Source organism: Chrysemys picta, chromosome 10 (genome assembly GCF_011386835.1).
Source record: "Chrysemys picta bellii isolate R12L10 chromosome 10, ASM1138683v2, whole genome shotgun sequence".
Taxonomy (NCBI): domain Eukaryota; kingdom Metazoa; phylum Chordata; order Testudines; family Emydidae; genus Chrysemys; species Chrysemys picta.
In genome coordinates, this window is record NC_088800.1 from 21,957,826 (window position 1) to 21,985,128 (window position 27,303).

Sequence of the window (27,303 nt, forward strand, 5' to 3'; positions counted from 1 at the left end):
TTCCAAGCAAGAGTTGGCCTAACCTTCACCCTGGCTCCAACAGCTCCAGTGCTCCATCGTGTTACTGGGGAACATGGGAACAATGCAGCCACACACCTGCTAATCCTCAGTATGCTCCTCTCCTCCCATAGCTACTAGCGGCAACTGTAGCACCAGCTACAACAGCCAGCAACAGAGAATATTTGTCATCACTATTGTGATGGGTTGAGGTTGGCCCCCGTTGGGTTGACCCCCATTTTGAGGTGCCTCTGGATATGCTGGCATTCCACTGAGGCCACCGGTCCTACCAGCTTGAGTTTCCTTTGCACTGGGTTGCTGTGCCAGGTTCTCAAGCCCCTTTCCAGGACACACCCAGGCAAGGCCACACCCAGGTGCAGACAGACTGAAATCAGCTCTGTGTAGGAAGATTCAGGTAGGGGAAAGACCAGCACTCTGGTGCACACACCATCTGGAGTATAAACCCCAAAATAATATTGTCTTGTGCTGTACAGACAGATCTGTTCAACGCAAGCTCATAAAAAAAATCACCCCTCCCGCCATAGGGTGGGAGATATGCACAGCTTCTCCCCTCCCCCCCCAGATATGAATTGCACAAACTGGGTTTTGGAATAAACAAGAAATAAGTTTATTAACTACAAAAGGTAATTTTTAAGTGATTATAAGGGATGGCAAACCGAACAAAGCAGATTACTGAGCAAATAAAATAAAACCTAGGCTTAATTAAAGAAACAGGTTACAAAATGTAATTTCTCACCTTAAATATTATTTTAGGCAGGTTGCAGAGTTTCTGCAGCTTAGAGTTCCTGTTATTTTTCTTTACAGACTAGACCCCTGACTCAGCCTGGACTCAATCCTGGCCTTTCCCCAGCTTAGTTCCTCTGTCTCTTCAGGTGCTTTCAGAGTCTTCCTTCTTAGGCAGGGAGGCAATGCAGAAGAGCCCTAATTGACTCACTTCCCAGCCTTAAAACAGAATTTATATAAGGCGTGAATCCTTTGTTTCCAGTGGAAAAATACCAACAGTGTCCAAGGTGGTACTCCATACTAGGTGACATCATCACCTGACCCTGCAGTGTCAAAGCAACATCCCAGGAAGTTTCTCAGGAAGGCAGGAGATAAGTATCTTCCAAGTCTTCTTCTTCCTAATGGCCCATTGAGGCTGATTGCCTACTGTCTGATGGGTGTTTCCCAGATGCACTTTTGCAATTGATACAGCAAAGATACACGTATACAAATATGATAATCACATTCAGTAAATCATAACCTTTCCAATGATACCTCATGACCCATCTTGCATAAAACATATCTTAGTTATGCCATATTCATATCATAATATTTCTAGGAAGAATATGGGGTATAACATCATAACTATCTCCTTGTCAAGTGCAGAGTTGAGGATTTAAAGCATTATTAAGGTCATTGATCACAAGTCATGTTGGAAACAGAGAAAATGGGAGGTGTTTTGAGCAGCAGAGTGCCATGATTGGATTACAGATTCAACACAAATGTTACCTTTTAACATGGTTCAGTGATGCAGTATCTTTGTAATAGAGAGAATAAGGGTTGTGTAGTGGATGCTGAACACAAGACTCTCTGCACAGTGGATCAAATGTTGTCACTGGTTTTGGGATAGTTCATGTTTAAGGTCAATTTCCCATATCTTTTCAAATCCACAGCATCGGATATACTGATGGCCGAGTAGCTTGAGGCTGATGGGCCCAACATACCTAGATTGTCACATAACCTTGGTTTTAATTAATAAGCTTAGGCAGCTCTGGAATTAAGTGCTTAAAAAAAAAATAAGTTATTTGGCCAGATAAAAATTATGGCAAAGACCCATGAAAGAAAGTGTGGTTGTTTCGATTGTAGTACTTAATTCTTTTGTGTTCCCGCAAGAATGAAGAGATTGACAAAAAGTCTGTCAGGACTAAATGGTTATGCTGAAACGAGGCTTTTTTGCTAGGTAATCATTTAATTATGGCACTGCTGTATGGTCCAAAAAGAGAGACAGCTTGCCCTGCTGTTTTTATTAGATATACTCTCTGGGCATATAATCTTAAACAAAAACCATCAGACAAAAGCCGGCTTTCTCAGCAGCTAGAGGGTAACTGGATGTTTACACAGAAATGGGCTCCTTCACTTAAAAGGTGTTAATAGTCACGAGAATTTAAAAATAATGGACTCAGATCAAGTCTTTGTTCAAAAGAAATAAATATCTAGAATAAATCAGATTATCCGCAAGCTTTAATGGAAACAGAATGACACTAGAAGCGTCTCTTTTCAGTGCAGCAGTTCTATGTGAACAGATGGCAGATCTGTGTGATGCAGTGGGCAGGGTTTTCATACCATGTTTCTGGCAAATATGATCAGTGTTTAACTCATATTATATATGCATTAGATATATACACACACACTATGTACACACACGTATACATTTAGGCATTACTTTACTGGTCTGATTTTCAGAGATGCTGAGTGCATACCGCTCCAATGAATTCAACTTTAGTTGTGAGTGCTAGGTCTGTCTGAAAATCTAGCCACATATATTCATAGTATTCCTCTTCTTGACTATACACTGTCCAACTGGCTTCCTAACTATTCCTTTATTATAGCAGAAATAAGTATAAATCAATAGCTCTTATGCAGTACTTTTCATCCACAGATCTCAAGGCACTTTACATAGGAGAGTAAGGGCTTCTCTACATGGAGACTTTGGCTTCCATTTTCCATCTGTTAAATTGGGATGTGATACTTAGAGGGAGTCTACACAGAGACTTAACGTGCCTCAAGCGGTGGTGTCAATCTACACCCAGCTAGCCACACACTGACTTGTCTGGACCTGTGTACACAGAACTTTTAGTGTGTGATAACAGGGTCCACACAGCCAGGATTCACAACACACATCAAGTTTCCATCCGGATGCCAAGTATCATCATCCCAATTTAACAGATGGAAAACGGAATCACAGAAAAGTCAAGTGACCTGTTTGCAGTCATTCAGCAAGCCAATAGCACTCAGAGAGAGTAAAATTCTGGCCCCATTGAACTCAATAGCTAGAACTCGCTTTGACTTCAATAGGGCCAGGATGTCACCCTCAATTTCTGGTTCAAATTAAAGATTTTAACTAGATTAGCCAGTGTGCATTTTCAGTAAATCCAATATGTTTAATAGGAATAAGAGCAATATTTGCTCCATTTCTCATATCCTGTTTGTGCATGTGGCAAGTGCAAGTTTCTTTTAACTGTATCTTTATTACAATCTCAAAACTGGGAGCCAGATGAGAACAAAAAGTTTTCTAACATCCCTGAATAATCCTACAGAATAATTGTGTCTCTGCAATACTAGAAAGATGCACACACAAATTTCACTTCATCTTGCAGTGCACAATTTCCAGTTAAATGTTAACAAATTCTGCCGATCTAACACGCGTCTCACTGAAATGGTAGGCTTGGGAATCAGCCTGCCATACCTTTCATTACACTAGGAGGCTCCACAGGTCACCAAATGCTGCAGACCTCTCATTTTCTTTAAGCAATTTCCAGTCAGTTGCACTCTCCCACGTATAGTGTTCTGAGTTAGATATGAAAAAGAATGTTTTAATGTATTGTGTAATAGTCACTTTCGTGGACTAGAACTTTGATCACTTATTACATACATAACAATAAATGTCACAAATTAATAAACTATGCATGAGACAGAGAACACATTCTATTAATTGATTTAGGAACTGAAAGCTCCTGGAGAAGATCAAATGCGGCTGGACAGCATCCTTGACCTTATCTCTGGGGAACCTCAAGTGCATGGCTTAGTCTAGCAAAATGAATATATGGACAACACTTTGCTCATCAAATATGTTCCTGATACATCAGCTTCAGGCAAAGGTAGGCAAATGACTAGTACATAGGGGCTCTAAAACTGCCAATTAATGTCCCTCTTTTTCCATTGTTGCAATAGGCTTAAAAGCTCTTCTGTTGAGCGGATATTAGAACATAAAGCACAAAGTCTCCTGCAGGCTCACTGTGGCAGGTGGGACTCTAACTCTCCCTGGTGATTAGGACAGATGGAAGTTCCTCTCCTAGAAGAGAGGGAGCTAGGATGGGGGCAGTCCTAGATGGAGTACAGCTGACACCAGGGAGGAGGCATAAGCTGAGAGTTATGTTATGCTACTGTTAACGAGTTACCAATAAATCCAGACTCCAGGAAGAATGCAAGTCTGGACATTAACTCAGACAGACATCTATGGGATGGGGTGAGGACTCAGCCCATTCATAGCAATAAAGAAGCAAAGAAGAGCACACTGTTTTCTTCACTCGTACAGTCACATTTGAGAAAGTAAGCCTCTCCCTTTATTACTTAAGCTATTAATTATATGCATTGCAGTTGTACCTAGGAACCCCCAGTAACAGACTAGGGCCCATTGTGCTAGGTCCTATACAAAAGAACTATCCAACCCCTGAGGAGCAAGTTATGTCAACTACTCATCTCTGCACTGTGTAATTTCACTACTGAAGTATTCCTGGTGATTTCAAAGCCTCCAAAAATTTGTAAAATGAGAGGCAGCTCAAGCTCAAACTTTCCAGTACTTTCATTAAATACAAATGTAGTTCATTACTCTAAATGTTGGGTGGTGTTCAGCCACATACAGCCAATGTTTGTTGCAATAAAGATTACTAGAGCTGGTCAAAAATTTTCCAATGGAACAATTTTCCCCTCAGAAAATGCTGACAACTGAAATTTTCCTTGGAAACAAGTTGATTCCATTGAAACTTTCAACTGAAACCTCACCAGCCAGCCGGGCTCCCTGGGATCCCCACCTCTTTGGCGGCCTGGCTTACTGGGCAGTTAACCCAGAAGTTTTAGAAAAATTCCATTCTGGTTCCTCCAAAATGGGACTTTTTTTTTTTTTTGCGCAATTTTCCCTTAAGCTCAAAGTTTCACATTTCTGACTTTTCTTTCCAGTTTGGAATGAATATTCTCAGAAATGCACATTTTCTGTAGGAGGAAAACTCTGGTTCATGCACAGCTCTAGTTCTTTCTAATTTTATGCACAGTTCCATTTTTTTAAAAATAAGAGCTTCCCTCATACTTTAAAATATAAATCTATTCTGTCATTAGCTAGCATTAGTAATTGATTCATATTGATTTCTTATACAGAGGCATATTTGTGAGAGGGAACATTGAAATGGAGCAATAGAATTGTCAAATTATTCATATTTGTACTGATAGACCCCTCCCCCCCTCCCCAGGAACTGCACATGTAAAGTGTTTGTTTCATCAGGGATTCATTAGTTATTAACTCGCTAAAGTTATCCTCCCTCGCAGAAAGGCAGTCTGTTTCTTTTACAGAAGGGAAGAACTTATACCTCAAATGCCACTGAAGCAGCACAGCATGATTAACTGTTTTCTACACTGGGACTACCAATGGTTTGATTCTTGAATATTGGCAGGGCCGGAGGGTTAGCACTTCAGTACTTTCACATTAGCAGAGTTAACAATTAGTCCCTCAAAGAATTACCAAAGTGAATCAATCTTGTGGCTCAGCAGTTGGCACACAGCATTACTGGTCAGTTAAAGTATCTATGTATACTACATGTACTGTGTGCATTACTGGTCAACCCCAACTCAGAAACAATACTGAAGAATCAGAGACGGTTCAGAAAAGGGCAAGGAGAATGAGTAGAGGGGATGGAAAAAAATTCTCATAGAAAGAGGAATTGAAACAATTTACATTGCTTAAGGAACATGAGAGAAGCATATAAACTAATGACTGATCTGCAGAAGGTAGATCAGGACATCAGCTGTCCCCTTACTCGTGTTGTGAGGGAAATTCAATGAAACCAAAAGGCAGCACATTCAAAATGAACTTTCACACAATGCATAACTAGACCATGGAACTCATTGTTACAAGACGTCTTTGAGGGCCAAGAATTCACCAAGATTTAAAGAGAAATTGGATGTTTATATGAACAAGAATATCCAGAGTTATAATAGTGAACACAAAAAAAAAGTATTGGAAAGAATAAAACCTAATGTTTCAGGGTTTAAACCAAACTGCCTGCTAGGGCAGTGGTTCTCAAACTTTTGTACTGGTGACCCCTTTCTGAACTGGTGACCCCTTCCACATAGCAAGCCTCTGTGTGCGACCCCCCCCCCTTTTAAATTAAAAACATTTCTTTACATATTTAACACCATTATAAATGCTGGAGGCAAAGTGGGGTGGAGGCTGACAGCTCGTGACTCCCCATGTAATAACGTCGTGACCCCCTGAGGGGTCCCAACCCCCAGCTTGAGAAGCCCTGTGCTAGTGATTAGGAGGAAGCCTTTTTTGGGAGGAGTGATGGGGGTGGGGGATATAATTATCACCCATAGTCTACTGGGGGGATTTCTTGTACTTCAGAAGCAACTAGCACCGGCCTCTAGTCCAGAATTCTCTCTCTGACTGACAGATGACAGGTCTGATCCAGTCTGGCAACTCCTATGTTCCACTGTCCAGGAGATGCTTCCAAGCCAGCTGCCGGAGTAAGGTTATACCCAGGTAGGGATAAGAAAGGGCATTTGTTTGAAACACACAAATCCTCACAAGTGCAAGATTGTGTGCTGTCTTACTTTCCAGCCTTTGCTGGGTTTTTTAATCCTACTTCAAACATGGTGACTGAAGAACAAAGAGAAAGGGGGAGGAAGAGGAGGAGAAAAGAATATTATAAGAGTTAAACAGTGTTGTAGAAGTTTTTGTTTAACAAGAGCAAATATTTTAAGAGTGTTGCAAAGCATGTGAGAAACAAGGTAAAACAAATGTAAATATTTGGTAAATGTTGAAGAGCATGTAATGATCCATTTTTTGGAAATCAAAATAATGGACTAAATCCATAAATACTTTCATACTCGATCTTCATCTGTAGCTCCCACAGTGACAGCAAAAATTAAAGCTAGAGCATAAAACAGGGCTCAGACTTTTTTACTGCCAACAGCTTAATGAGCACAGGGAAAAGTTTTCAAAAGTGGCTAAGTAACTGCACACTCTTCGGGCTGGTCTTCACTTACCGGGGGATTTTAAAATGAAATGCTTATAGCACTAGAAAAAGTGTATTCGGGTTATTACAAAGCGATCGAGACACCAGGGGTCGATTTAGCAGGTCTAGTAAAGACCAGCTAAATCGACCACTGCTCACTCTCCCGTCAACTCTGGGACTCCACCAGAATGAGATGCATAAGTTAAGTCGACCGGAGAGTTTCTCCTGTCAACCCAGCGCAATATAGACACCGCAATAGGTCAACCTAAGGTACGTCGACTCCAGCTATGTTATTCACCTAGCTGGAGTTGCATCACTTAGGTAGACTTGGCCCCGTAGTGTAGACCCGCCTTTAAGGGGCTAAGTCACTTTTGAAAGGTCACTTAGGGCAGGTCTACACTATGGGGCTAAGTCAACCTAAGTTACGCAACTCCAGCTCTGTGAATAACATAGCTTGAGTCAACATACTTTAGGTCAACTTATTGTGGTGTCTGCACCGTGCTGGGTCAACAGGAGAAACTCTCCGGTCGACTTACCTTATGCATCTCGTTCCACTGGAGTACCAGACTTGATGGGAGAGCGATCGGTGGTCAATTTAGTGGGTCTTCACTAGACCTACTAAATCAACCCCCAGTGGATCGATCACCGCCTGTCAATCCCCCAGTAAGGGGAGACAAGCCCTAAGTCTCATTGACTTTCAATGAGACTTAGGCTCCTAGATGACTAAAATCACTTTTGAAAGTGGTTAAGCCTCCAAAGTCATTAGTTGCTTAGTGGGATTTTTAAAGTGTCTAGGTGCCTAAGGAATTAGGCACTTAAAAACTTTTGAAAGTGCCACTAAGCAACTATCTACATCTTCGACACCTAAATACCTTTAAAAACGGGCCCATAGCTGCTTTTGAAAGTTTTACACCCAATTTAAAATGCCCAGTTTTTGTCTAAGCTACGAAGTCCACTGTTGCCATCATCAGCAGATCTCCAACAGTGATGAATTGCAGGTTCTAATTTCCTAGCGTTTGCTAGGTGCCCATTGACTGTTTAGCTAATTTATTCATGGTATAATTTCATGCAAGTGGTACCTGTATATCTAGTTAAAATTAGATAAAAAACAAGGGAAGGGGGATGCAGTTATGCTAGTCACTATCAATCACCAGTGAGGAAGGTCTATATTATGGGCTAGAGGACCCCTTTTCCTCTGAGACATCTACTCCAAGGGAAAATGCCACTGCTTCTGCTCCCAGAATTCAGCGTAGCATTGCCAACTCCAAGTGTTGAAAAAGAGTCAGGTGCTTCCCTCAAAAAAAAAAAAAAAAAAAGTCAGAGTTAAAGTCAGGAGATAAAATAAATGTGGGTGGGGCTTTTTTTTTTCCTTGCCTTTTGGGTTTTGAACTTTAGGTTTTGAACTTGTAGGGTTCACATTTTCATGAGAAATATTTTTTTTTTTTTAAATGAAAGCAGAGAGTCTCATGTAATCACAGGCCCTCATCAGGTATAGGAAAAACACCAAATATTGCAAGACTTGATAAAATCATTGAGCTGGCAATACAGATTGACTTGTGCAGCCCAAGGCATTCAGCACCCAAAAAGTCAGATGAATTTCAAGACTGCCTAGGGCAGTGGTTCTCAAACTTTTTTCCCCACGGACCACTTGAAAATTGTTGAGGGTCTCAGTGGACCACTTAATGATCTTTCCTAATGTTGTTTGTACCATTAGCTAACTACTGTAAAGCGCTTTGGATAAAAGGTGCTATATATATAAAAAAAAAAAACACAACAACCACAACCAACTTTTTTTGTTCTACAAATAAAAGCACACAACTCATATTTTAATATCAGTAGTCTTACCTTTCTAATGCGATGGATATTCCCTCTCTCCCCCGCCGTGGCAGCCCCCAGGCTGGGGCTGGGAAGGAGGGGGGTCTCTCCCCGGCAGCGGCAGCCCTGGAGCTGGGGAAGTTGCCTCTTTCTCTGGCTGCTGCAGCCCTGCACATCCCAAATGCCCCCCCCTCCTCACCCCACTGCCCCCTCCCAGTTACCTCCTATTACCCTCAGGGCTACCACCTCACCTCACATGTGTGTCTTCTCCAGGGTCCAAGCACCTAATTAGTGGAGCCATGCCTGCGCGGCTCCACTAATTAGGTGGGTGGCCCTTCATTCTCTCATGTGCAGCCTCCAGGCATGCACCCTAGAGGGAACTATCCGCGGATCACCTGAATGGAGCTTGCGGACTACTAGTAGTCCACGGACCATGGTTTGAGAACCTCTGGCCTAGGGCATTGCCCTCTCTTTGTAACAATTAGTATCTGGAGGCTGTCACCAGGCAAATTCCCGCTCCTCCTGTAAAATAAAGTGTGTGTACTGCATATGAGCATAGTCTCCATGGCATACCTGCTGGGATACCACTCAGACTACAGGGCTAATTCTCCACAGCCTTGTGCTTTGTGTAGTCATTTACACCTGTTCAAAGGAGGTGTAAAGATGACATTTTGTTCTGACTCACCATGCACTGGTGTAAATCCATAGTAGGTACAAGGCAAGGAGATCAAGCTGAATATGAATATGTGGTGCACTTTGCATTCCTTTTCCTCTCATGACATACTCTGGCTAATGTGGAAAAAAACAAAAAAAAACAAAAAACAAAACACTGAGCTCAAGAAGCAATACGTCATTGGTTACTTCCAAATCCAATTTCTTCCGTCATATCTCCCTCACCGCAGACTAGAATTTCATATACTCCAGTGCAAATTCACTGGACTGTAATGGAGATATTCCACATTTACGCCAGTACAGATGAGATCAAGTTCTAACAATCCTATGGCAAACAAAGTTTTAAAACAAAGCAATTTGAGAGTTATTTGAAAAGCAAAACCAAGTTTATTAATCAATGTCACCTTTGTAGGGTTTGTTCTCAGCTGAAATATTAGCCCAGAGTATCTGGCATGTTATAAGTCTCTGAAAATCAGGGCTTGTGACGCAACTGCTTCCTCAACCATCACTACAGTGTTACTACAGTTACGCTTATAATAGGGCTATCAGGACTGAATATCTAGCCTAGGCCTGAAAATGCTGTCATAGTAAGTTGATGACAGGGAGGATCCTTCTGGTCTCCTTTAGTTCTTGGACATAAACCTAAGCTATAAATAAACCTTTGTAACAGCTTTCTTTATCTCCTAAGGACAGCAGATGCCTGCCTTTCGGAGATGTAGAATTTAAATCCTTACTACAGCATGATGAGACGGTTTCATTTTACCCTTTTAAAAAACATACATTCAGTATTTCTTTTTAAAAGATCTTTTTAGGCTCTATTCTTGAAACATTTCCCCCTGTACGTCTAATGTCTCCAAGACACGGAGTCCAATATAAAATTAAATTATATGGAGAGATTCATTTGTCAGTGAATTACTATTTGCATACAAATTCCATTAAGTCATAATTTAGATTTAGTAATTCAAGAAAAACATGAAAGCAATTTGACTCCGAATCCCTTCACTTATACATTCACACCATCACATGCATGTATTTCCAAGTTCAAAGTGCTTGACAAAGTTGGATAAGATGAGATCCACAGATGAACAGTGCTCCCAACAAGTACAAAGTAGGATTCTTCCATTTGTGGTTAGACACAGGGGAAATAAAATGAACATTGGTATTTAAACAGTGGCTCTTCCTATTGCACATAGGCTCTCTTAAAATGTGTGTTTAAAAGTGCACATTCTTTCAGTTTCACTACACTTACGTGCAACACAAGCATTCAATCCAGAGAAAGAACACAGGATCAACCCAGGCAGTAGCATAGTATTAAAAATTAACTAGTCCTATCAAGGTCCAAGGTCTTGCTGCATAACACTAAGACTCCAGAATTAGGTTTACTTTGGCCTTGCTCTTTTACCACCCAGATATAGTTACAGCTGGGGAACCACTAAATGTTAGTGAAATGAGAGAGACAAAATGGGTGAGGTAATATTTTTGGCTGGACCAACTTCTGTCTCTCTCACCAACAGAAGTTGGTCCAGCCAAAGATATTACTTCACCCACCCTGTCTCTCTAATATCTTGGGACTGACATGGTTGCATCACTGCATTCTAATTAGTGATGTCATTCCTTGAAAACACTCAGTTGTGGGGTGGCCTAGTAGTTAGATGCTCCAGGTGTACTTATGAGAATGAAGGAATATCATCTTCTGCCCAGGAAAATGAAAGCCTCAAGTTCTATGGTGAGGTTGATGTGTGGAGAAAACAAGTAGCACTGGTGGCAACCTACAGGGCCCTCCTTCACTGCACATAACAGAAGGGAAAACACTTTCGTAAATGAAATAGTAATTAAAGCACATTATGCAAACATTCTTTGGATTAAGTGCCTTAAATCCTTTTAGAGAGGAGAAAGACCAGTTAGTGCTAAAGATCTAAGCACCCACACCATCCTTCAGTGATGTTTAACTATGTTATAAAAGAGGATGAGATAAGGATGAACACCCAGCCAGATTCCTTTGTTTTTAACACAGATCTCATGTTTGCCAATATTCCCACCCCCCTAGCTTATTTAATAAAAACATGTTGTTGTTCATAAGTATCTGCCTCTAAGAGGTGAGCATGACATCAAAACCCAACATATTTTTTCAAATTCAAATTAGCTTTCTTGTTCTGAAATGAGGAAACAAACATCTAAGGCTGTTTACATTATACTACATTTGCTTCAAGTGATCAGAAGTATTTCACCCAATATACTGTACAGAATATTGAGAAAAAACACAAAAGGTAGGAAATAACCTGAACAGCAAAGTTTTCAGGAAGGTGAAAGAAATGTATCCTCCTAAGATCAGGGACTGGGTCTTCCTTGGTGAACAGAGAACACTGGCAATTATAAAATAACCTTAAAAGGTTGTTTTGATGGCCATCTTTTGTTCTGTGTTTGTACAGTCTTGCACAATGGGCTCCTGGGTGCTACCGCAATGCAAATAATAATTAATAATAATTAATTAGCAGAATATCACTGAAGTCAATTTTTGTCTCATTCCCTGCACCTTTAGAGATAAAGGACTAAGATCATTTCTGGTGTATCTTCATTGAAGTCAGTTGGGTAACGGCAGTAATGAATTTGGCCCAGAACACCTGTGAATAATTTAAAACATGACAATATCTTGGAAGAGTTGTGAACCACAACAAATCTGAAGAATTCTAAGCAGTGTGTCATTTACCTCTTTAAAATAAGATCTACACATTTTAGAACATAGAATATATCTATTTTTATATGGAAAGGAAAACTGTAGTAGAATACCTCAGTTAATTAAATACATATTTGCTAAAGAATGTGTCCATATTTTGTAGATTTTTTTCTAAACAGGTTATGGAAATACCTGACACTGCTTAACTGTCTTCTTACTGTAGTGATGATTGCTCTCTTTGTGAAAGCTTCTGTTTAAGGGATACTTCCCAGCAGATCGAGGAACGTGATCGTTCCCCTTTATTCGACATTGGTGAGGCCTCATCTGGAATACTGTGTCCAGTTTTGGGCCCCACACTACAAGAAGGATGTGGAAAAATTGGAAAGAGTCCAGCGGAGGGCAACAAAAACGATTAGGGGTCTGGAGCACATGACTTATGAGGAGAGGCTGAGAGAACTGGGATTGTTTAGTCTCCAGAAGAGAAGAATGAGGGGGGATTTGATAGCAGCCTTCAACTACCTGAAGGGGGGTTCCAAAGAGGATGGAGCTCGGCTGTTCTCAGTGGTGGCAGATGACAGAACAAGGAGCAATGGTCTCAAGTTGCGGTGGGGGAGGTCCAGGTTGGATATCAGGAAAAACTATTTCACTAGGAGGGTGGTGAAACACTGGAATGCGTTACCTAGGGAGGTGGTGGAGTCTCCTTCCTTGGAGGTTTTTAAGGCCCGGCTTGACAAGCCCTGGCTGGGATGATTTAGCTGGGAATTGGTCCTGCTTTGAGCAGGGGGTTGGACTAGATGACCTCTTGAGGTCCCTTCCAACTCTGATATTCTATGATTCTATGACTAGTGATGTACTGTAGATTAGGACAGTGAATGCAGCTGTCATTTGAATGCATGATGGGACAGAATACTTTCATGGTTAAAGTAAGTTCTACATTTTAAAAAATAAACATTTTGGGGATTAAGTGGAGTTCGAGAGGAAAGGTCACTAATAATCAATAATAGCAGCAAAAGTGCCAATAGTCTTCTCTCACTTCTAGAGAAGAAATAGATGCTATCCTCTGACATCCTGATAAAAGATAAGCAACACTGGACAAGTAACTCAAAAAAGAGGAGTTTGATTGGGAATTGTAACAATATACACTCTTGGAAACTACTATTGGAAACCAGAGGATTAATAATTGGTCATTTATTCACTAAGGGAAGGATTTTCAAAGGCACTCAACATCGCCCTCTATTCCTATCAAAATCAACTGACAAACGGTTTTCCTTTAAATATGGGCATGACTTCAATAGGAGCAGAGGTTAGGCCAAATCTTGCTGCTACTCGGGTGATTAATATTTACTCATGCAAGAAATCTTATTTATTTCACTTAAAATAGTCTTAATCCAGACTGCAAGACTGGAATCTGACTGTTTAGTGAAGGACAGGCATGTAACACTCAAAAGCATTTAAACTGTGACAGAAGGGTGGAATGGGGTGAGGCGAAGAGAACATTTTATTTACAGTTGCAGATACAGAGCAGTCAACAATCATTAGACATACTAAAGAATCTAAACATTCCAGAGAGACACATTCACTATATTTCTTGTATAGTTCAGAGTACAGTACAGAGTCACCCTAGCCCTTACATAAGCCTTTGAAGTATGGTAAAACTCAATGCAGTGCAGAAGACTCTGAAGTATATTTTGGTTTCTTCCTGAATAGGATTTTAACTCTCAGCTCTGGTTCTTTTTTCTTCCAACTGATAATTAGGCCAGGATTCTACAAGATTAAAAATAAATCCTGCAAAACACAAACAGGCACAACAGAAGGACACTTACAGAGATTGACCAGAATCAACCCCTTCCAGATTTCCAAAAGTATTAAGCATAGATATTCTTAGGATATTAGGTTTAAAAAACTATTTATAAACACAGAATACACAAGTCCAAGTATCTCACTCTTTCTTAATAAAGAAGCAAGATGTTTGGGAGCCATCCTTAGATTAATGGAGTCTCAAAGATTTTTGTTTAGGAGTGGACAGCAATACCCATTATTCCCAGGAACATTAAGATGATAAACTCAGGGGCTGCTCTAACTTGAACTAACTGGGGGACATTTGTCAGCTGGAGACTGCCAGAGTGCATCATACTCCAGCCAGTAGTGTAGCTAGCGGGGTTCAGGGGAAGCGGCCGCTTCCCCTGACCCCACATTTCCCAAAAGTGGTGCTCCCGGTGCTCCGGCCGGCGGAACGGGGCCGCGGGCCGGCCGGTTCCCGGCGCTCCGGCCGGCGGAATGGGGCCGCGGGCTGGCAGGCCCTGAGAGCATTGCCGGGGTCTCGGTGCCCCGGACAGAGCTCTGGATGGGGAAGCGGGGCGGCCCTGCGCATGTGCCGCTCCATCTTTCAGCGGCATTTCGGCGCATGCGCAGGGCCGCCGAAATGCCACCGAAGGACCGGCGCCTTTTTTCGCCGCTGCTCCTCCTCGGCTGCAACCCTGGCTATACCACTGACTCCAGCCCCTCCCCTCCAACTCCAGGAGCTGCAAGGTGGACAGTTAGGGTAACCAGATGTCTTGATTTTATAAGGACAGTCCCGATATTTGGGGCTTTGTCTTATATAGGCATCTATTACCCCCCACCCCATCCCGATTTTTCACACTTGTTATCTGGTCACCCTATGGACAGTTGACACTGTGCCAAAGGATATGACGCTCCTGCAGGGATCTTACCGGAAGTTTTCACTCACTTTGTACCACTCATGGGAATGGCACAAGGCAGAGAATCTGTTACACAATGAGTAGACTATACTAGAGCTGATTAGAGAGTGGGGAGAAACTGATCACGTTGGGAAGAATAAAGATCTTTGGAAAGATGCAAGTATGCATTATTTAGGTGTTTTATTGTAACTCTAAAAGTGCAAAACAATCACTTGAGTTACTACATATAAATTGCCAGCAGTGGAGTGGCAAAGGACACTGCTCAGAGTTTAGGCTAGTGGCAGAATACTAGCAGAAAGAGACTGGTTTTCAGTGAGGATCTGAATGTTTCAGTCCCTAGATACTTGCGAAAGATTCTTGTTTGCAGAAGAAACTGATCACATCTGTAGTCTTCCACAGCTACGTGCACTTTCATTTTACTGCAAGGTAACTTAGTTGAAAATAGCACTATACTTCCATCTGTGATTGGTATCACCTAGTTTACCAAGTCTAAAAAGGACTGACCTGAACAAACAGCCTCAAATCAGGATTCCAGAAAAGAAATGCCTTAAAGTTGCTGAAAGCCTAGTGGTTTTGTCTCTTTGAAAAGCTAACTAGTGCTTTCTCTAAGACAATCCAATCTGGCAGGACATATTTTGTGGATTATTTCAGTCTTATCATTATCCAACTTGGTGGAGGGTAGTTTTGAATCATCTATCAAAATCTTGTATATGACAGAAATTACAGAGTAAAGCTCCCAGGAACGCAAAGATTCAAGGGGATTCTGAAGTAAGGCTTATTTTACCTTGACTTTTGAGATAATAGAAGCTTCTTTAGAAAGGTGAGGGAGGGTCAGGAACCAGAATGTTTTTTTTTAAGTGCCTTTCAACAAGATGTCATCTAAAACTTCAAAAAGATCAAACATTCTGAAGAGTGTTTCTCACCAAGTTGGCCAATAAAACATTTTGAGAGAAGATAAAGCAAAAGTTACAAGACAACTGCCATAGGGGGTCAGACCAAAGGTCCATCTAGCCTACTACCCTGATGTCTATTTCACATTTGGCTTGTGAGCAAGAATTACTGGCAGCCTTAGTATAATAAATAAATAAATAAATAAATAGAAGACTGGGCTCCAAACCAAAATTCTCACTAATTGCATCCAATTGTATAGGATGGTATGACTAACTCTGGAGGTGCTCTCTTAAATTGAGGAATGTTTTCCATCAAAAGCCGCAACGTCTGGCTTTACTGAATTTCTAGTGTTTTCTTTAGATTACACGGTTTACATATAATTCCACTTAATGCCATAGCTAAATGTGGTAATTATCCATTCAAAGATCAGATCCTCAGCTGGTGTCAGATGACATAGTTCCATTGACTTCCACTTAGAAACACCAGGTAACACTGCCTCAGAATCTGACCCCAAATATCTAATTTATTTCAGCACTGACCTAAAATAAAATAAAGTGCATCAATGATAATGGCATCTATACAATGGGAGAGAGCCTTGATCAGAGGAAATGCAATACAACAGTGATAGAATCATCTGTGCACCACTGATAGCCATTTTACATTTGGATAGCATGCTAGGAGAGCCAAAGAGTAGTTATCACATCAAATTTATCCAGCATAGATAAGGGCACGGTCCAGTTTCCTTTGAAATCTGACAAAACGTCCCTTGACTTCACTAGCAGTAGACTTGGGTCCTGAGCACTTGAAGTGCCAAGAGTGATTAATGACAATGTTTTTCAATCTGAATTTGCTTTGCTAGTACGTCACTGGAAACATGAGCTTGATTTATCTGTATATTAACATGATTAAGGTTATATGTTCAATTAGGGCAAATAAAATCTTTTTAGAGGAAGCAACAAAGTGCAAGGGTGTAATCCTGAAGTCCATACTCAGGAAAACACACATTTACTTAAATAGGAATTTTATAAGCATCTCAGGATTGGACAATAACATAGTGCAAAAAATGCCTGAGCCCTGACTACAACTACAGGTCCCACTGTTGCTATCAACGGTGGAGTTGTACTGGCAGTGTAGTGCAGATCTATTTTTGTTCAGTGTAAAGACAACCTTGCAGTGTTTTCTTAAATCTTGGGGGATTATGCAATGGTTATTCCCCTAAACAGTTTATAGATCTTCTGTGGTTATTTTTCTTCTTCTAAGACGCAGCATTCTTCACATTCTTAAGGGTGTTTCAACATTGACTACTTTACTCTGCAAAGTCTTTTGTAAACAAGCCCATCCTCTGAGTCATTACAAATACACTGAATAGAAACATACCTACAAGAGCCTAAGGTACCAGTGGAATTCTGGTCTCCTATACCTCGCTGAAATTAATGTAAAACAATTCTTCCTTGTTTAATATAAACTGATTTCCCCTCTGATACTCGAAAAAATGCCACCCCAAAACACCACTTTCCTCCCTAGTTCCAGTTAATAGAGCTATACAGTTTGAGCACTTAAAAGTGAATCATGGAGCCCTCTATCCCCTGCTATGGCTAGACCAGAAAGCAATGATAACCTTTTCTACTATCACTGGCCCCATTCTTGAGGTCAATAATAGCTAGTTACAATTAAACTGCTCAAGGATTAAATGCATACTGCACATAAGTATTGGAAGTCTGAAACTGATGCTCAGTTTTTCCATGCACTCTGTAGGTATTCCCACCCCAGGGGAATAGCACGAACAAGTACCAATGCACAGATTCCAAGGGGCAGTGCAGGAGCTCACGTCCCAGGTGCTCAGTTTCCAGAGGACTGCATACACTTGTGGGGGAAGCTGGTGGAAACAAATTCCCCAAGGCACTATGCACAATATATTTTAGTGGCATCACAAGCTGTATAAGACTTACAGTAGTGCAAATAAACAAGAGACCACAAGCACCTCAGATCAAAGCTCTGCCCAGTACAGGGCATCACAGTGCGTTTGAGGTTTTAGCTCATGCCCCTTTGTTAAAACGCCCTTTTTTAATAATTCAGCAGCGGATTGTCTCACTTTTCTTCCAGGTTCATGCAGTTTTCCCTTTTAATGGACTCTCAGCACTTCTGATATTTTGCAGAAAAAAAAATTCTACCACCACTTCCTACTATTTTGAACACTGGGGTGGGGAGCTCAGGCTGTATCTCATTCAATTTCTCCTCTCAGCCAGTGGTTGCACAGATGTTGTTCCCTAACTCTGCCACTGCGCTTTGAAGCCCTAGTTTAGGATCCCTGATTCGGTATCTGGTGAGAGCCGCTCTTTTTATGCTGTCGCTCTATCTGCCCTGGGAGCTAGCAGAGCTTCAGCTCCATCCCCTGGGGGCTGGTGCGTGCGGATCCCAGTCCGCGCCCCGGTGAAGAGGGGAGATCCCCGGCACACGCCCAGCAGAGGGCCCAGTGCACACGCCGCGCGCAGTGCCGCGCACACACCCCTGGGGTGCGGTCCCACGCACTCTGCTGCTTCCCCCTCCCCAGTCCGCACCCAGCGCGCACGCGCGCCGCGGCCCTGTGCACCCACGGCCACCGGCGAGTGCACTGCGCGCGCGCCAGCTCACCTGGTTCGCGCGCCCCATCTATCACCCTCGGCTACTCTCTCGGGCACGAGCTGTGCTCGCGCGAGCCGGTGACTTCCCGTTCGGGGCGGCGGGAGGGAGGGAACGCGGAGCCATCCGGGTCCTGCTCGGTGCTGACAGCCGTTGCGCCGCGCCGCACTGCCGGCCCCAGAGAGCGGGGAGCCCGGCCGGCTGGCCCCGCCGCAGCCTGTAGGTCTGCGGGGCCGCCATGCATCTGCACCAGGTGCTCACCGGCGCCGTCAACCCCGGCGACAACTGCTACTCGGTGGGCAGCGTCGGGGACATCCCCTTCACGGTGAGGGCGGTGCGGGGCCGGGTGGGGTGGTGGGAGGGGCTTGGGTTGGGGGTAATTAAGGGTGGTGGGTAATTATCGCAGGGGCAGTGGGATGAAGTAATTAGCTGGGATAGTGGGGTGGGAGTAATGAGGGGTGGGGGTAATTATCGCTGGGGCAGTGGCATGGATGAGGGGTGATGACTAGGTGCATGGGTGGTGAGTAGTTATGCGCTCATGGTAGGCTGCGAATTTCATATTGAGATGCTCCAGTACAGAAAACGACTGGGGAGGAAATAACCCGTCCATTCAGTCCTTTGGTGTCTGTTTCCCGTGCAGCGATCCCCTAGCTCCCACTGGGGAAAGGGAGGGATCTGCTGTTTTACACTCCCAGAACACAGCAGCAGATGGGGGCTGGGATTTGAGGATGCACTTGTCACCTCTAGCTGGTGTTGAAGGCCCACCTGACATTGTGAAGAAGAAAGAGGGAGGGAGACCAATCAACTACATGTCCCTGATTTTCTTGTGTTCACAGAATAAAATACTTAATAGGATGGCTATTTGTAATGAAAAGAAAGATTCAGTTGGAACAATCTTCTTAAATACCCCATCTGCTGTTGGTGAACAATTGGTCTTCTGTTACTATGAGGTGTTGAGAAATTAAATATTAATTCCTTTACAAAAGCTTCCCGTAATATAAGTGAAAATGAATAAGACACATTCAAAACAGTTTGGTAGAGCCTAGTAATTTATATTTGGAGTGGATTTATTTACCACCCATGGGCCTCTCTTTCCCCCTTTTAATGTAAACATAATTGTCACTGATTTGGATTATGACATGACTATCGGATTTCAATGAGGGATCAGCTTCTGCATTGTTTAATTTAATCAGTATTTTACTATTTGAGGAGGAATTGTGTCTTACTAGGTTTTGTGATAACCTTTACCAGCCATCATTCCAGGCCTGAACTAGTTCTTGGTTAAGTGATATAAAGCACCATTTTCATTCTAATGAAACTGTGGGCAGACTAGTAGGACATTTCAAACCCTGCTTGGTCTTATCATAACTCTGTTTTTAATAACAGATGGTTAAAAAGCTACAAGATATAAAGGGAACTAAGACTGAGCAGTTTCCCTGTTGTGCTGCTATGCAGGGCTACTGACATCTAAGGGCATTGTATGGCTGCTGTTACTTTTGACAGTCATAAAATCATATATTGTAGTATTCTTTCCATTATAATGGCCTCGAGAGTCAGTTCATAATATGCTGTCTTTGTAATATAAAATTTTTTTGTTAATACCTGTTAGTTTTACAGCACTCACAACGAATGATATCCTTTTGCAGATTAAGCAATACTAGGTTGTTATGTCAATTTTCCAAGAATACCAAAGTCATGTTTTAGAAAAATGCAAAATCATTATGTGGTTCACTTTAATTGTAGAATTACATGTAAAGCACCCCAGCCTCTCCTCTGGCTATTGTCTGCAACTTTATTATGTTAAATTACATTAAAAAGGAACTAGCAAGTGATATATGTAAGAGAAAACATATCTCATGATCTTGCTCTGTTGTAACTCTCTGCTTCCCATTCTATCTTATTTCACTCTTGGCTTATTATTTCTTGTTGTTTTAAGCCCTGAGCCTGCAATAAGCTTTGTGCAAGCGCAAAGGTCTTCCTCTGCAGAACTCATTCCAGGATCAGGGCCTTAATGCCTAACGCAGATTGTAAATCTCCTGTGGCAGACATGTTAATGTTGATTTCTTTTATTAAGCACCATGCACACCTATAGTGCTGTATTATTATAGGTAGGGCCCTACCAAATTCACAGCCGTGAAAAACGCAACACAGACCGTGAAATCTGATCTCCCCCATGAAATCTGGCATGCAGTCAGGGGCTCCTACCCTGCGCAGGGCTCCAGCTGCTACTCCCGGCTGGAGATGGGGCGGGACGATACTTTCTTTTCCCCTGCAGGGGCCGCACCTCTAGCAGGCCAGACCCATCTCTGGCATCTCCCCTGGCTGCCGGAAGCTCGGCAGCTCCAGCTGTCACCTCCCCGCACAGAGATGCTGCAGCTCCAGCTGTCAGTCCACCACTAGGATAGGAGACTGCCTGGAAAAACAGATATATGTAAACCACTTCACCCCCAGACCCTGTGACCTTCACTTCTGCGTTGCTGCGGGCAGTGGTGCTGGCTTTAGAGCTGGGAGTCCAGCCAGCAGCCTTCCTCTCTGGCTGCCCATATCTAAAGTCAGCGTCCCTGCCAGCAGCAGGACAGAAATAAGGGTGGCATCCCACAACCTCCCAATAATAGCCTTGCGACCCTCCCACCGACTGCCTTTTGGGTTATACCACCATGAAATTTCAGATGTAAATATCTGAAAATATGAAATTGACTAATTTTAAACCCCACCCCCCCACCCCGGCCATGAAATTGACCAAAATGGATCTTGAATTTGGTAGGGCCCTAATTATAGGCCTAGCTGATAGTGATGCTTATAGTTAAGTTTGCTTACCACTTTCCATTGTAAGCCAGCTCCTGTCTTCAGTTGCCGAAGGCGTTGTGAAACTATAATAGTTTGGGCTGAAAGATTCCATCTTTGTTTTCTGCCTTCATCTGATTTTTTTTGTTTGTTTGAGCAAAAATTGTGCAGCTCTTTCTCAGAATGAGGTTAGGGAAAATAGGTAGTTTTAGTGGTGGTATTAATTTGTTTTTACAGCTGTTTCTTTGAAGAGCCCTAGTGCTGCCAAGATGTACTGCAGAAATTTGAAATTTCCCATTGGTAGAGTCCTGTAGCCATACTTGGATTAATTATATACTGGGAAAATGCCATTTGATCATACTCAGAGCTTGTTAGAGGACGGCTACTAAAATCTCCAAATGTTCTAATCTGAATAAAGCATAATCCCTTCCCCCAGCAATTATCTATACCATACATTCTCCTTAGACTCGCTTAACTGGAGCTCGAGATAGCAACTTGATCATTATCCCAGGGAAAGACTCCAAGTACTGGGCTGAAGCCTACTCTACACTTAAAATTTAAGTTGACATAGCCACTGTGCCCCAGAGCACCATCGCTTTGCCAACCTAACTGTTGGTTGATGCAGTTAGATTGATGGAAGAATGCTTTTGTTGACCTACGTATAATTGCTCAGAGGTGGACTTCCTATAGCAGTGGGAAAACCCCTTCTGTCACAGTAGTCTGCATCTACACTTTGAGATTACAGTGGCACAGCAACTGCACCATAGCTCTGCGGTTTAGTGCCCATAGTATAGATGTGGCCTGAGAGACAGTTGGAGACCATGGCCTGATCTACATTACACAGTTAGGTCGACACAAGGCATCTTACATCGAGCTATCTGTGAAAGTGCCTTCACTTAAATTTGGCTCCCACCGACATAAGTACCTCTCTACGCCACTTTAATAACGCCATCTCCTTGAGTGGTGTAGAGTCTCACTGAATGTAATTTACTGACACTGTTGATCTTGGACACCACATTGTTTATATTGACTGTTACTGGCTTTCAAGAGCTGTTCCACAATGCCCCCCACTGACAATACAATTGACAAGCGTTGCTGGTGAGGATGTGCACCGCCGATGCAAGGAGCCAAGTGTACACACACAACTGATTAAATAACTGCGGTGACTGCATGACGACGTAAATTAGGTCAACATAATTTTGTAGCGTAGACATGGCCCATGAGTTCCCATTTTAGCTCCTCTGCTGACTGGTTCTAATAATTCTATGTTCCTCACAGCTCCTTCATCAGGAGGTAGGGAAGTATCATTGCCCACATCTTACAGATGTGTAACAGGAGAGGTTGGACAGTTACTGCTGCTAGAATTCTGTGCCACTGTGCAATGCAGTATTTGTGCAGAATTAATGTTCCCCGCAGAATTTTATTTTTTCCACACAATTTGTGATTTTCACCAAAATGCCTCCTTTTTCTGGTTTTACATGTTTCAAATGTAAAAGTTAGGTATACACGTAATGTCTGCGCATACATGAGCACTCTTCACCCTGAATTCCACTCTGTGCGTGTCTGCCCGTAGTGGCACTGCACTCTCTCTTATATTCCCCGTCAGCCTGAACCTGCCCCCCCTCCGCTTTCACCTATCGCTGCAGCCCTTCCCCAGCACCCCCACCCATGCCTTACATGGGCACATTCATATGACTTCCAGAGAAGGCGTGTTGGCTGGTGAACCATGTACACAACCCAACCCACACAAACACATACATACAACTCTACCCTGGGCTTCCCTTCCCCATGCTAACCACCCTCTATCCTACAACTAAACTACCACTAACTCACCAAACCCCCTTCTGCTACAGTGGCGTGACCCAAAAACCTTACAATACACATAGAAGATTGAACTTGGACAAGACCTGGCAGAGAGACACAAAACAGTTCTTAAGGACGCCAGTGCCCTCTTAAGCCAGGTCATTACAGTACTTTAGTATAACATACTTTTGTATAATGACTTTGTTTAAATGAAATGTTTAATTTCATCGAAACAGAAGATAACTGTCAACAAAGATGCATCAAGTTCTGTATTAATATACCTAGTAAGTAATCTATTCGTCAAAAAACATTTCCTGGATCTTTTTTGTTGTCTGTGTTGTTACAGACATATTTGCTAACAGGTATTTTGAAATTATCAAAATAATTGAAATTGGCATGATAATATTGTTATTTTGAGAAATAAAATATGCAGAATTTTAAAATGTGTGCAGAATTTTTATTTTTTTGTGCATAATTCCCCTAGGGGTGGACAGTGTATCTTCTGCATAGCTGAGGATAGAATCGGGGGGATAGATTTTGTGGTGGGCCTCTCAGAAGGTGACTTCGCTCATGTTACTTGGCTATTGCAGCCTAGGCTCCCCCAAGGTTATAACATGGGCAACTAACGTGATTTTAGAAGGTGTTGAACTGTCGGCATAAGATGTTTCAAACTACGTTTGCTCAAATGATTTAGTTAATACTGTTTAAAGCAGCACCTTTTTTGTTGACTTGGGCCCTGTCCAAACATTAGTTCAGTCATTGCTTTGCTGCTGAAGCAATTTGATTCTGTGCTGCCCCTTACTCATGGTAGTGTACCAATCTAGCCTTATGTAACATTTGGTAAGACAATACCATAATATGCACACACAAGCTAAACGAAGGTCCCAAAGACAAGTTTAGTTCTGAACTTTTGACTACAAGCTGGCCTCTGCCCAAAGGCAATTTTTTTTAAAAGCCTAAGCAGCGTTTAGCCATTTTGCTGCGTTCAGAGAATGAAAAACTCATTTTTTATGAAAATCAAACTATTTTCACAATGCTGATTTCAGCTGAGCTATATTTTTGATAGAATTATTTGGTTGAAAATTTTTGAACAAGCTGTATTTAAAATATGTCTGCAGACAGTCTGAAACAGAAGAGAGGTGGAAACAGCCTGGTGGCCCACAACTTGTCCCCCCACCATAGCATACAGATAACATACAGTGCCAATTTTGAACTGAGAATTAGTCCTGGGTTACGAGAAATAACGTCTCCCCTCCTGCCCCTTGTCCAACCCCAACTATTTCATGCTTGGTACTCCTACTCCACTCATGAAGATAGGAGTAGCCTTTACTCTGCTTGTGATCCTTCCACATAGGAGGGGAGTTGGCTAGTGGAACCCCTGTCCCTTTCCCCAAATACCTGTTGTATAGTGGTGTTCAGAGAGTCCCAGTGCAGCTGAGCTCAACGGGTACTGGGATAGTGGCTTCCTTGCATAGGCTGCTGAAATCCTGCTTCACCCCTTGCACAGTAGAATTGCGGTGGTCCTGCTACAAGAGGCTTCCCCCATCCATGCTTCCCATGAAAAAAGGGGCTCTCATATTTGTGTGAACTCTTCTATTCATCTCAGGTTGTGAATTCTGAAATCTGTCTCTCTTATTCCTCAAACTTTTCTATACGTATAAGGCCTGTTTACCTGCTAATTCTTTGTGTGTATAGCTATACCAGCAAATCCTCCAAGTGGAGATGCAGCTTGTACCAGCAAAAGAGACCTTTTACTTGTATAGCTTATATCAGTTTCCCAAACATGGATTTTTTTGCCAGTATAACTGCATCTTCATGAGGGCTTTTACTGGCATAGGTTGTTGATTAGAGTCATGTTCCCCCCCCCCCCACATTCCTAATCCAACATAGCTATGCCAGCAAAGCTCTTAAGTGTAACCCAGGCCTCAAAATATTGGGAATGTGTCCCATTAGTTTGTACCCTCAACTTTGCACAAGCTTCAGGCATTGTTGGCAAGTAGATTACATCTTCTGGCTGCTGTCTAACTCGATTTGTCAGAGGTTGATGGTTGTATATTAATGTGGCCCCTCTGCCCACCAAAGCAGGCAGGGTGATGGAGTACTTTATGAATAGAAATTATTAAAATAGAATCGTAGGACTGGAAGGGACCTCCAGAAGTCATCTAGTCCAGTCGCCTGCACTCATGGCAAGACTAAGTATTATCTAGACCTGGTATTATCCAACAGGTGTTTAGAGATTTTTAAGAGCAGGTTAGACAATCACAGAGATTCCACAACCTCCCTAGGCAATTTATTCCAGTGCTGAACTACCCTACCCATTAGGAAATTTTTCCTGATGTCCAACCTAAACCGCCCTTGCAGCAAATTACACCTTTTGCTCCTTGTCCTATCCTCAGAGGTTAAAGAGAACAATTTACTTCCCTCCTCCTTGTAACAACCTTTTATGTACTTGAAAACGTATGTCCGTCCCCCTTCCCTCCCTCCCCCAGTCTTCTCTTCTCCAAACTAAACAAACCCAGTTTTTTCAATCTTCCCTCATTAGGTCATGTTTTCTAGACCTTTAATCATTTTTGTTGCTCTTCTCTGGACTTTCTCCAGTTTGTCCCCATCTTTCCTGACATGTGGTGCCCAGAACTGGACACAATACTCCAGCTGAGGCCTAATCAGCATGGAGTAGAGTGGAAGAATTACTTCTCGTGTCTTGTTTACAGCACTCCTGCTAATACATCCCAGAATGATGTTTGCTTTTTTTGGAAGAGTGTTACACTGTTGACTGATATTTAGCTTGTGATCCACTATGACTAAGGCTAAGATTTTGTCAGAGATATTTTTAGTAAAAGTCAGACAGGTCATGGGCAATAAAGAAAAATTCCTGGAAGCCCGTGACCTGTCGGTGACTTTTACTAAAAATATCCGTGAGAAAATGGGAAGCTCGGCTTTGGGCTCCCCACACTGGTTGCAGTGGGTGGGCAGCTGCGGGAGCTCGCCCTGAGCTCTGGGGGAACCCACAGCTCCTGGCCACTGGGTCTGAAGTCACGGATTCTGTGACTTGCGCTACCTCTGAAAAAATTTTAGCCTTACCTAGGAGCCCCCGATCCCTTTCCACGGTACTTTTTCCTAGGCAGTCATTTCCCATTTTGTATGTGTGTAACTGATTTGTTCCTTCTTAAGTGGAGTACAGTGCATTTGTCCTTATTGACTTTTTATCCTATTTACTTCAGACCATTTCTCCAGATCATTTTGAATTTTAATCCTGTCCTCTAAAGCATTTGCAACCTCTCCCAGCTTGGTATCGTCCACAAACTTTATAAGTATACTCTCTATGCCATGATGCAAGTCATTGATGAAGATATTGAACAGAACCAGACCCAGAACAGATCCCTGCAGGAGCCTACTCGATATGCCCTTTCAGCTTGACTGATCAGTGAACTACTGATAATTACTCTCTGGGAACAGTTTTCCAACCAGTTATGCACCCACCTTATAGTAATTCCATCTGCGTTGTATTTCCCTAGTTTGTTTATGAGAAGGTCATGTGAGACCGTATCAGAAGCCTTACTAAAGTCAAGATATACAACATCTACTGCTTCTCCTCTGTCCGTAAGGCTTGTTATCCGGTCAAAGAAAGCTATTAGGTTGGTTTTACATGATTTGTTCTTAAGTAACAGTCAGCATGGATTTTTAATCACCTTATTATCTTCTAGATGTTTGCAAATTGATTGCTTAATTATTTGCTCCATTATCTTTCCAGGTACTGAAGTTAAGCTAATTGGTCTGTAATTCCCCAGGTTGTCCTTATTTCCCTTTTATAAAATGGCACTATATTTGCACTTTTTCCATTCCTCTGGAATCTCTCTCATCTTCCATGACTTTTCGAAGATAATCGCCAATGGCTGAGATATCTCCTCAGTCAGCTCCTTGAGTATTCTAGGATGTATTTCATCAGGCCATGGTGACTTTTATTTTAACTTTCCAGAAACCCTCGCTTCTAGACCAACACCAAATATAAGAAATATGAGCCCAAACATCATGTTAAAAATAGCAATTCACTGAAATTTAAACTTTTCAGAAACATAAGTTTTAATACAGCTTTTGTCAAGTTCAGAATGGAATTTCTGATACAAAAATATGAGAGAGAGAGAGAGAGATGGGCACTCTGGCTGATTCAGACTATAGTCACTCTCCTGTTGGGGCTGTTTCACTTTGTATAGATAAATATTAATTGGACCAGAGCAAGAGGGAGACTGACACTATAGGCAGGTAGTTAGGAAACACTCCTAGGATGTGAAAAATTCAGGTTCAAGTCCCTGCTTGGCCTTATTTGGAGCAGTCACTTGAA

General features: G+C 42.3%; 1 protein-coding gene and 1 long non-coding RNA gene across 8 annotated transcripts in view; one reads left to right on the forward strand and one right to left on the reverse strand.

Annotated features, from left to right (window-relative positions):
• The window catches only part of LOC135973920 (uncharacterized), a 180,669-nt gene extending 162,140 nt beyond the window's left edge, over positions 1-18,529 (reverse strand). Inside the window, exon 1 of the long non-coding RNA XR_010591000.1 lies at positions 18,390-18,529. This is a non-coding gene — a long non-coding RNA (uncharacterized LOC135973920). The remainder of the gene's footprint in view (positions 1-18,389) is intronic.
• The window catches only part of DMXL2 (Dmx like 2), a 113,326-nt gene continuing 104,418 nt past the window's right edge, over positions 18,396-27,303 (forward strand). For all 7 annotated transcript variants that reach the window (XR_010590995.1, XR_010590996.1, XR_010590997.1 and 4 more), the window contains exon 1: positions 18,396-18,702. Coding sequence is in view for 4 of the 7 variants with exons in the window: in XM_005295473.4 (XP_005295530.2) it covers positions 18,616-18,702 (87 nt within the window). In the remaining 3 variants the exon portion in view is untranslated. The remainder of the gene's footprint in view (positions 18,703-27,303) is intronic.